At 35.5% G+C, this 12,080-nt stretch overlaps 1 protein-coding gene across 4 annotated transcripts in view; it reads left to right on the forward strand.

Moving 5' to 3' along the window:
* The window catches only part of rsh (Rap GTPase activating protein radish), a 263,202-nt gene that overhangs the window by 229,785 nt on the left and 21,337 nt on the right, over window positions 1-12,080 (forward strand). For all 4 annotated transcript variants that reach the window (XM_089093289.1, XM_089093292.1, XM_089093290.1 and 1 more), the window contains one exon: window positions 272-499. In XM_089093289.1, coding sequence (XP_088949415.1) covers window positions 272-499 — 228 coding nt within the window. The remainder of the gene's footprint in view (window positions 1-271; window positions 500-12,080) is intronic.

Consider the following 12,080-nt stretch of genomic DNA (forward strand, 5'->3'; position numbering starts at 1 on the left):
CCTAATCTTGAAATAAAATCCTTTGAATATAGCTGTAGCCTGCCGTAATCTTAGCATACTACTAGAATTAAGTCACCGGTTTTCTAACTATAAAAAATACATCTGTATTTAAATTCTTAGATTAATTTTATAATTTTGTCAGTAAATTTCCGTATACCTGCCGCAGGCATTGTGACTTTCATTGATTCGATTCGTAACACAAGCGGGGCAGCTACCCCTTTAAGTTTTCTTTTTTACAAGATATTGACTAATGTTTTGGTTATCTTTTCAGGAGAGGATCTTGGCGTCCCATAGGTCATATGAGGCCATCAAGTCCTTTATTAGATTCAGTTCGGGATCAGTTTGAAGGTTATGAACAGTTAGCTAAGGATTTCAACAGATCTTTTCATAATCAAGATCATTCGCCACCGATGTTGTTTGACGTGACGTTCCTTGTCGGCCAAGGGAAAAATAAGTCAATTCTTTACGGTGTACGGGCCATACTAGGTGTGAGAAGCAGGTAATCCTTTACAGTGTGCGGCCATACTAGTTGTGAGAAGCAGGTAATCCTTTGCAGTGTACGGGTCATACTAGGTGTGAAAAGCAGGTAATCCTTTACGGTGTGCGGGCCATACTACGTGTGAGAAGCAGATAATCCTTTACGGTGTGTGGGGCATATGAAGTGTGAGAAGCAGGTAATCCTTTACAGTGTGCGGCCATACTAGGTGTGAGAAGCAGGTAATAGTATAGGATAAGATGAAATAACAAGAATATTAATATAGAAAAAAATAAATAGTGATATAGTAAATTATAATAAATAATAATGAAATGGTGATGAAACTGATGATGTAGGATGCAGTATAGGGTAAGATTAAATAAGAAGAATATTAATGTAGAAAAAATTAAATAATGATGTAGTAAACTATGTTAATTAATAATAAAATGATGATGAAAGTGATTATTTAAAATATAGTATAGGATAAAAATATTAAAACTTAACGATAAGGAAAAATTCTTCGGTGATAATGTTATTTATCAGTTATTTTTATAGCACAATTAATCAAAACAAATCAGAAATTCAGCAAAATACATTCAAAACTAAATAATTGCAAGGGGATTTGCAACGCTAGAGATATCATAAAATTCGTTCTTTAGGGCGAAGATAATTACCCTACTGCAGTGAAATCACCCTGCAAACTTTTTAAGTTAAACTGATTTTAACTATTTGTTGTGACATATATAAGGCTTTTAGAAGCCAAGTTCACCAAGCTTTTGATATTTAATCACGTCAAAGCGCTTGATGAAATTTTAGCTTTAAAAGTATGTTAAGGTTCCTTATTGAACTAAGAATTGACAAAAAAAAAATCCTTTTGAATAGTAAGTATGTTCACTCGCTTGGGTTTAGTTGTCAATGGATATAAAACCCAATAAATTGATTTGACTATATAATATTGACTAAAGACCGCGTGCTTGTGGCACCCTCAATACTTATGTTCTGTGATTTTAAGTCCATGCAATTTAGTTGGTTAACAATCAAGCTTCTAATCAAGGAATATGAACCTTTGATCTGTCAACGTGATAGCTTTAGTTAATTAGGATCGTGAAACAAACTTGATTTTAGACTAATGTTCCGATAGTTTCCGATTATAACGTCTACCTGTAGAGCTTGTATATTTTTAGTGCTGAGGAAGAATGTATCCAGAATATTTGTTTGGAGGATTGGGGGGGGGGGCTAGGGTAAGAAAAAAACGCATAAAAATTATTTTTATATGCATTTTTGTTACGTGGTTACGAGTCGGTCAGAACTTGGGGGAGGGGAGGAGTCAAACCCTGTCCCCTCTTCTGACATGGCCTCGGTTGAACAATTATGATTTTTGGTTTCTGCTTCACAATTTTATATCTTTGATTTAAAATTAAACTCCAAATCAAGAAAAATTAGCGTAAAAGCTGCGGGAATACATGTTTGGTTGGAAATTGAACGCTGCAGACATCGACAGCTTTAATTCCATGGGTCAGGAAGAAGCGTACAGTCCAGTCAATGCTTACAGTCCGACCTGCTCTACGCGTGCTGTTTTTTTTTACCGATACATATTTTTTTTAAACTCTAAGCAATTATGATTTCCAGTTCCTGATCTGGGTCTTTCATGTTCCTTTCAAACTATATCAACATTTATTTTGTTTCCTCTTTGGGTTCTAATATTTGAATTAAATTTAGACAATTAAGAGATTTTGTCATTCTTTTTAACCCCCCCCCCCTGAATCTTGAGATTCTTTTTTATTTTAATTTGCACTGCAATTTTGGAGTTTTTCATAGAAATAACCTCGTATCTTCTCGCAAGGGTAGTATGATGGGAGATTTTCCTCTGTGATTGTTCTGAAGGCTCCTTACCCCTGAAAAAGTTGAAAAATAGTAACCTATATGCAGTTTTTCTGAAAAAGGCTGATGAGACTGATGCCCTGACGGCAAGTTTTATACATGCTGTAGTGAAGTCAATCCCTAACATAGGTTTCACTCACAAAAATGAACCTAAGTAATTTTTCACAATGGGAAATCTACTACATTACCTTTCTACCGTAACAGAACGCATATAATTATCATTATAAAAATACTGTTGTATCATAATTTGTTTCATAATCAAGAGAGGCACTGTTGTTTTTGGGGGTTGAGGGGGAGAAGAACCTTTAGCCTAATTATGTGTCTAATTTTGTTATGTACGTAGATTTGGAAATCCCGTCAAAAATATTAAAATACTGGGCTGGAAAAAAAAAGGTTTTTTTTAAATGTTTTAAAACAGCCCTAATATCATTACTTCAAGGAAGTTCAATCCTGGTTGAACTTCCCTGAAATAAGGATATTAGGGCTGTTTTAAAACATTAAAAAAAAACGTTTCAGTTTTAATGATTGAATTTTAATGTAAGATTCTTTTATATTGTTTTTATTCTCTTCGTCTGTTTTGCTGAGGACGGCCCTTGGATATAGGGACGAAATATTCATTTAAAGTTGCGTTCCACTGTCTTGTATAAAAATTTCCCTGTTGTTCTACTTATTTGTTTTTAGAATCTGGGAAGGACATTTATCCGAACAAACTGGGACCAAGGGTTCAACACCTCCCTCCTAAGATAAATGGCCGCTACTCTGGTGGATTGGCTGGAAACTCAGACATAAAATAAATAACATTAAACTCAAAATCATCAAACTTGTATCTTCTCTTCTTTCTTTCACCCATGCCTATACTTCCACCGCTTGGCTCAGGATTCGTCGTCATCCCCACGTCTCTACCGTAGAACCATCATGGTCTAGATCGTATAGCATCTGCATTAGGTTTTGAAAGTTGAAGTCTCCAAGATTCGTAGAAATTCATTGTGCGCAGCACAATCAAAAACAAAAATTTTCTCGCTCTCACGAATTTACATTTGAGAGGAGCAAAGAATCAGTTCCTGGCACTTTCGATGATGCCAGCCATCATGAAAAATTTTGGCTGCACTAGCCTCTTAATTTCCATCTGTGGAAACAACCCCAAATCTCAATAAAAAGTAAATTGCCCCTTGGCATAATTTTAAATAATCTAAGACCAAAAATACAAAGGCCAGTGAAAACGATAAGGGTACAGGGAAATGAAGTAAAATTTTGAGCGAACCACGAATCGCTTTTCTCTGGGTCCCCTCCTGTAAAATAGTTGAAAGAATACTACTCGGCAACGACGAGGGAAGATTACATTGAGGACTAAACAGACATGACTCCATTAAAGGGATCACAGTTGGTCTACCAGATTTGCGTCTAAGACAAGAGCAACCTTTTGTCACATACAACAGGAGATCTTCCCCAAGGAAATCCTCCCCCTCATAAAGGAACAAACCCTCTTTTGAGTTGATAAGACCAATATCAGATTTCTTCTCAAATTTCTTCCATCCAACCCAAAATTCAGTACCTTTCAATCTTTCCGTAACCCGTTGTTGACAAGTCAATTCTCTGTCATGATTATCTGTAATTTCTCATAATATGTCATGGGTCTTCTTCTCCTTTCTAAGTATTTTCGTATCATTGTAATTTCGTATTTTTCTCAATGGATCTTAGACCTCATTGTTACCCCTATTATTTATATTATGAAGGCATAGCCCATCCAATATTTTTGCAGTTTTTACCACTTAATGCTGAATCTGAAAAGTTTGTCTGTTTTTAGTACTTATTTGTTATTTTTCACTTATCTCAATTTTTTACATCGCGCAAAATAGATCATTATTAAATTTGAATTGGACTCTAGTGTCAACCATCTTTGACTGCTTTTCTTCATTGTAGCTCTGTTTAATATCTCTTTTCTCCCTCTTAGATTTCTTTACTTTTACCGCAGAAACAAATATTTGTTATCAAATGGGAACTGAATTCCAACATTTGGTTTTTCATATTCTACTAAAATTTCTCGAACTTTCCGAGGAAAAGCGCGTACAATAAATTTCGTCTCCTTTTTCTCTGCTACAATCAGCGTTTCATTTTGGCAAAACTTTTTCGGCGTCTCAAACTCGTTAAAAGTGTTCTCAAGTTTTCCATTTTCTGGAAATCTGGATTTCCGATTTCCGATATCTCCAAAGTCTCCTCCTACTAAAACATCCACAGCTAGCGTAGGTACTAAGCCTAGTTTTATTGTTTTTCTCTGGACCGTACCGTCCTTCTTTGCAATTTTTTATTCTTACCAAAGCAGATGGGCATTGGTGCTTATCTCCATAATAACACACTGTTGTAATATTATTTTTATGGTCTATTTCCGTCTTTTTAATTAGGTCCATTCCCGCAAAAGTTTGCTCACTCCCTGAGTCAATTACCATTTCGGTCAATTTTCGGTTTAATTTTTCTTCTATTTTATTTGATTTCACAAACTCGTCAATATTTCCTTGATTATATGCTATAGCCCAATTCGTTCTTTTATAGGTTACTTTCTCATCTCTATTATGGCAATTTTTAGGAAAAGGCTCCGAGGAATCAAATTTTACCAGATTAATAAAAATTTTGAGCATCAAGCATTTCGTCTTTCTGACAGGGTGGCGCAACCTCCCAGTTTATTGTATGGGTCGGTCCACCTCTCCCCGTAGTCAGCGAAGTTGTATATTTTCTCGGAGAAGTATTTAATGTTTGGTAATTTTCATTTTCTCGCAATTGATCCTTAGACAAATTATCATGGCTATCCGACGGCCTATAAGTAACTTGTGAAAAAACGTCACTTTGTGAATTTCTCCAAGGAGTTTTCATTAGTCTGTCAATTGTTTTTGAAACATCCTGGTAATATTTTTATTGGCCTCCCTACGGGCCTGTCTTTCTTCCTCTTTTTCTCTTTCATCTTTCTCTCTTTGTTTCCTATCTTCCTCCTCTTTTTGCTCTCTGGCTTTCCTCTCTTTCTCTCTTTCTATTCTATCTTCCTCCTCTTTTTGTTCTCTGGCTATCCTATCAGCCTCTTCCTTTCGTTCTCTATTCTAATATTCTTTTCTCTCTGCTCTCTAGCTATCCTCTCTTTCTTGTCTATCTTTTTCAATTTTGTCCATACGGACCTGATGAAGTTCTCTGGCTATCCTCTCTTTCTCCATGAAATTAATATACATTGTGTCATATCTATTTGAGTACTTTTTCGCTAGCCCCTGCTGGATCTCGATTCAACACTGCTCCTTCTACTCGGACTACTTTGATTTCGTCTATCATTATTTCTTCTTAATTCATTTTCTGAATCTGTTCGTTCTCTATCCGTATTGTCTCTTTCTTTATAGGCTACTCTAGCCTTTTCGTCCTTTTTTCTATTCGTTCTAATTTCATCTTTCTCAGCCTGCATTTTTTCCTTATATTCTTGGTGCTCTCTATAAAAGGCCTCAATATTAGCCTTTCTTTCCATTTTCGTACTTTTTCTCTGGGCTTCACTTACCCTTCTCGGTCTTGAGTTAATCTTATCTCTGTCCAACATTATTTCAAAATTCCGTGTGTCATAATTTCTTCTTAATTCATTTTCTTAATTCATTTGTTCCATATCTATACCATCTCTATCCCGTAGCTCTCCTTCATTTGGCACAGCCTCTGAGGGGTGAGTTCGTTTAGTTTTTTCACACATTATTTTTTCCTTGTTTATTTCGTACCCCCTCATTTTATCGCGTATACTTCTTTCCGATTATATTATCTCTTAATTAATTGGTCAATCGTGGTAAACTCAAAAACTACCACGCGAAAATTATGGTACGCAATTAATATTGTCAATTATCAGCTCCGTATAATGAGACTAAACAATTTTCAAATAACCGGAATATCTAGACTTCATTAGTGATTAACAACTTTTTTCACAACAAGCAGTTTTATGCGAGTGAAATATATCTTCGAAAAACGAATTAACAGGGGTTGGACGAGAAAATAAACTGAAAAACCGCGCGAATATTCCACTAGTGAATTAGCTGGACTAAACTAAAACAGGGGAACTGCCCTGTAAAACAAATCACGTATCCTCCCTGGATACTCGTATTCCAAATATAATCTCCTCCTGGGCAGATTACACAATAGGATAGGTGCCTCCCACCTTTCTTGTCCAATTTGCGCACAAACTGACAAATTCTCTTAATTTGCCGTCCTCAATACTCTTATAACCTTCGTCACTGAAGATTTATATCTAAGTCCGCCAATTCACTCAAATAATAACCTAACTTTCAACGTTTTCTTAAATATCCTTAAACCCTGTAATACTTTTTAATATGGAGATTCCCCCACTGCAAACTCGACTCATTAATTTCACGTTATTCTTTTTTATATTTGTCTAACAAGGCACACAGCCCATTATAGACCTTCATAATTCTATAAACTGATTGTGTATTTTTGTCTTTTTATATGTTACCACAATAGGCTACTTTCTAGGCCAAATTAACCCGTCTCTTTTAAAACGCAAAATTCTTTTACTATCAGTGCTGTTGATAGCTCCTTTTGTTGCTGCCACCACTTATTGGGGGGTAAAGTACGGTGGTCACCACGTGGTGGTGCAAAAATGGCGCAAAAAGGTTGCTATGCCATTTATTCGAAGGGAACAACCCCTTGTCGGCCCAAATGTTAGTGGGATTCCCGCGCTTACTCCAACGGTTCCGTGTCTTATTGGGTACGCGTCTGTGCCCGATTTACAATATACCCTGCCTTAGGGTACTATAGCGTGATCGAATGGTCCCAGGGGCCACTTTAAGGCCAAGGGGTACCGGTAATATTTCTAACTATCTCTTTAGACTCGACCTAGACTATAAAGTCAAAGATTATATAGTATAAAAAATCTTACTGTAATCAGTCACGCCACAAAAAAGGAACTGGACTAAAAAAGGAACAATTTTCCCCAGCCCACTCAGCCAGCCGCGTGTCTGCGACGGGGTGATGGGGTGGTAATGAATTTTTCCTGCCATCCCGAGGGCATACTAAATTACTGGTCAAATATCCCCAACTGCACACTTAAACTCGTGGTCTATGTAACCAACTACGCAATTAGGAGGACAGAAAATGGCTCCACCAAAATAAAAGGAAAATTAATAATGATTACTAGGGGAAAAGAATAATTAAGGGACCAAAAGAAAAGAATCTGAGAAGGACATTTATCTGAACAAACTGGGACCAAGGGTTCCACCAATATTATTTTTTATTTTACGCTTTTTTTTATGTATTCTCTTAATTATTTTATTTTTTTATTTTTTATTTTACTATAATACTAACAGTGAAACCTTACATTTTCCACACTCGAATTAATACGTTAATCAAACAGTTCGTGGTAACGAACTGTAAGTAAGGAGCGACCCGGCTCAATGGTAACCGAAACTCTAGAAAACGGTATTTTGATACAAATAGATACACCAAAAGAATCAGATTTTAATGCTGATTTCAAATAAATAGGTTTTATCAAGTTCATTTCCACCCATCAAAAGTTAGGCGCGTGAGAAAATTTGGCTGATTTTCGAAAAAAGGAGGAAAGACCCCCTAAAAGTTATAGAACCCTAATGAAAATCACACCATCATATTCAGCGTATCAGAGAACCCTATTGTAGAGGTTTCAAGCTCTCATCTACAAAAATGTGGAATTTTGCATTTTTTGCCAGAAGAAAGATCACGGGTGCGTGTTTATTTGTTTGTTTGTTTGTTTTTTTTCCCCCAGGGGTGATCGCATCAACCCAGTTGTCCTAGAATATCGTGGGAGGGTTCACTGAAATGGAAATTAAAAGTTCTAGTGCCTTTTTTAAGTGACCAAACAAAATGGAGGGCAACTAGGCCCCCTCCCACGCTCATTTTTTTCCCAAAGTCACCTGATCAAAATTTTGAGAGAGCCATTTTGGTCAGAATGTTCAAACATATAATAATTATGTCTTTTGGATGACTTAATCCCCCTAAATTCCCGGGGGGAAGGCTGAAAGTTATGAATTTTACCCAATGTTAACACATAGTATTGGTTATTTGGAAGTATACAGACGTTTTCAGGGGAGATTTTTCCTGGTAGTGGGGGAGAGGGGTGGGTCAGGGGTTATGTGGGAGGATCTTTCCATGAAGGATGTTTTCATGGGGGAAGGGACATTGCTATAAAGTGGACGCCGGACTTCCCAGCATTATTTAAAAAAAGATCAGAAATTTAATATAAAAAAAACAAGTATTTCAACTGCAATAGCAGCAACATCGAAACTTCAAACGAACAGAAAATATTATATATATTATTGGGTTCACCCCGTAGTCAATACCTCGCTCTTTAAGCCAAAGATTTTTTAGTACTTTCATAAGAGCTATTTATTCTAATTAGCGGCCTTTGTGATTAAGCGGTCATTTTTAAAGAATTGGAACAAAATTCGAACTTTCGCTTAAAGAGCAAGGTATTGACTAGGGGGCGAACCCCCTAATAAAGAAATTAAAAATATATGAATATAGAAGTTCGTTACGTAAGTTAATTCGTAAGTTACGTTTATTTATTACTAATAAAAACGTTCGTAAATATAATTAAACAAGTTTCGAGAAAGCCATTTAACTAAATAAAAGTAAATTGATATGAAAATTTTGTTTTAATTATTTATGTAGCGTGAGCCAAGATCAAAACTTGCATTTATTTAAAAACTTTCAATAATTTAATAAAAAAACAAGATTTTTAAACTGAAAGTAAGGAGCGACATTAAAACTTAAAACGAACAGAAATTATTCCGTATATGAAAGGGACTGTCCCCTCCTCAACGCCTCGCTCTTTACGCTAAAGTTTGACTCTGTCTCACAACTTTATTTTTTAAAACAATAAAAAACTTTAGCGTAAAGAGCGAGGCGTTGAGGAGGGGACAGTCTCTTTCATATACGTATATTTATTACTAATAAAAACGTTCGTAAATAAAATTAAACAAGTTTCAAGAAAGCCATTTAACTAAATAAAAGTAAATTAATATGAATTTTTTTTTAATTATTCATGTACGGTGAGCCAAGATCAAAACCTGCATTTATTCAAAAACGTTCAAAAATTAAATAAAAAAAACAAGTTTTTTAAACTGAAAGTAAGGAGCGACATTAAAACTTAAAACGAACAGAAATTATTCCGTATATGAAAGGGACTGTCCTCTCCTCAACGCCTCGCTCTTTACGATAAAGTTTGACTCTTTATCACAAATTTATTTTTTAAAACAATAAAAATCTTTAGCGTAAAGAGCGAGGCGTTGAGGAGAGGACAGTCCCTTTCATATACGGAATAATTTCTGTTCGTTTTAAGTTTTAATGTCGCTCCTTACTTTCAGTTTAAAAAACTTGTTTTTTTATTTAATATCCCCAAAAAACATGGATTTTTTTACCAAATGATTGGTGCATTAAAATCAGCAAATAATCTTTTTTTTTTATGTTGCTCTGCTGTTTTTATTGCGTCGGAAAACTTTACTTCTGAATGGCTACAATGTCAATAGCTTGAGAATGCAGCAAAATTGTATTTGAAGTCATAAAGTTTGGGTTTTTGAACTAAAATACTTGCATTTTAATTAGGTTATCTACATTTACATTATTTTAAATATCTACTATATTATATTATTTATTATTTATATTTAAGCTAACTATTAATTTTAATATTTTAAGCTATGTACTATATTATATTATGTATTATTTATATTTAAGCTATATATTATCTATATTATTTTAAGCTATCTACTATATTATATTATCTATTATTTATATTTAAGCTATCTATCATTTATATTATTTTAAGCTATCGACTACTACTACTACTGCTAACAACTCACCGTAGCACCAAGCCGCCTGAGGCCAACACAGCTACGCACGCTCCACCTCCACCCCAATCTATTCGAAGCCTCCCTTTTTACACCCGCCCACGAAGTTCCCATTTCCTTTAAATCTTTCTTAATGACGTCCTCCTATCCCAAACGGAGACGACCTGATTTCCGTTTAGCCCTAGACGGTTGGCCAAAACCAACAATCTTCGGCAATCTGTCATCCTTCATCCGCACAACGTGCCCTAGCCATCTCAATCTTTCTTTCATTATAGCCCTGGAGAGCGGTATTGAACCACATTTTTCGTATAGCCTACTGTTTGAAATACGGTCAGTCAGCCGTGTACCCAGAACAATCCTTAAGCAATTTCTCTGGAAAATATCTAGCAAATCTTCATCTACTTTTCGGAGCACCTGTGCTTCAGAGTAATTTTTGATCACTTCCATTACTGTAGCATCTAATATTCTAATCTTGGGTTGCATACTTATCTTCCTGTTCTTCCAAACTTTTTTTAACTGTGAAAAAAGCACTCTAAGCCGTGGATACTGTACTTTTAACACCTGATCAATCTTTTCATTACCCAACGTCATCTTTTCATCTTCACTTATTCCTAGCCTTAGTGACTTAGTCTTGCTAACATCAATTTTCAAACCTATTCTAGCACCCTGAACTCTCAAAACCTCTAAAAGTTCATTCATTTTGCTCACAATTTCATCTAGGATGCTTAATAGCATAATCCAAGTCCAGGAGACTTTTTCCTCCCCATTTGATTCCGTGGTCTCCCACTGCCTTTCCTGTGCTCCTTAAAACAAAGTCCATCAAAATAATCCATATAAAGGGGGATAGAACACAACCCTGCTTAACTCCTGATTTAATACAAAACCAGCTGCGGACCAAAGGTGTTTGAAAGCTCAGGCACTTCTCAATTATTAGCCTAAGAGTGAAAATCTGGTCGACACATCCTCTACCTTTTCTAAAACCGCACTATTCTTCTCTTAAAACTTTGTCTACGGCATCTCTCAGTCTAAAAAGTATCATATTACTAAGTAATTTACTACCTACAGAGACCAGACTAATGCCTCGATAATTACCACATTCACTTTTATCACCTTTCTTATAAAGCGGCTTAATTAAGGTTTTCCTGAAGTCGTTAGGTACTTCCCCTTTTTCAAAAATCATATTCATAATCTTCAGTAACTTAATTCTAAACTCAGAGCCACCATATTTAAGAAACTCATTTACCACCCTATCAGCACCTGGAGCCTTATTATTTTTTAATCCTTTTAGTACTGTTGCTAAATCTTCCTCACAAAAGAAATCTTCTTTCACATCCAATGTATCACAAACTTTTTCATTTTCCTCTATATCTTTTCCTGCAACTCTATCTCGGTTAAGCAAATTCTCAAAATGTTCGGCCCATCTCTCTCTAGTTTTTTCCTTATCGCTAATTTCGGCCCCATTCCTATCTTTAACTGGACCAAGTCCGGATTGACTACTCCCTCTCAATTTACTAACATGCCAGTACAATATTTTACTATTTTGCCGTCTAGCTGCATCTTTCAGATCCTCAGCAATTTTATCCATGGCCTCCACTTCACATCTCCTTAGTTCATATTTTAATGCTTTCTCCACTTTCTTAACATTCCTTTTGTTTTCATATGATCTATAACTCAGATAATTCTTGTACAAGTCCTTTCCCCTTTCTATTAAACATAAAGCCTTTTCACTTATATTCTTAGCTGCAGTTCTAGCTTTCTTCCCTAAGACACCTTCAGCAACTTCAAAAATTGTTTTTCTAAAGTGATTCCAACCATCTTCCACATTATCAAATTTTAAACTCTGAAGGTTAGTATTCAACTGTACCTGGAAAGTTTCTCTC

This window comes from Artemia sp. Qi Xiang Cuo, chromosome 8, assembly GCF_049724085.1.
Source record: "Artemia sp. Qi Xiang Cuo chromosome 8, ASM4972408v1, whole genome shotgun sequence".
NCBI classification, from domain to species: Eukaryota; Metazoa; Arthropoda; class Branchiopoda; order Anostraca; family Artemiidae; genus Artemia; species Artemia sp. Qi Xiang Cuo.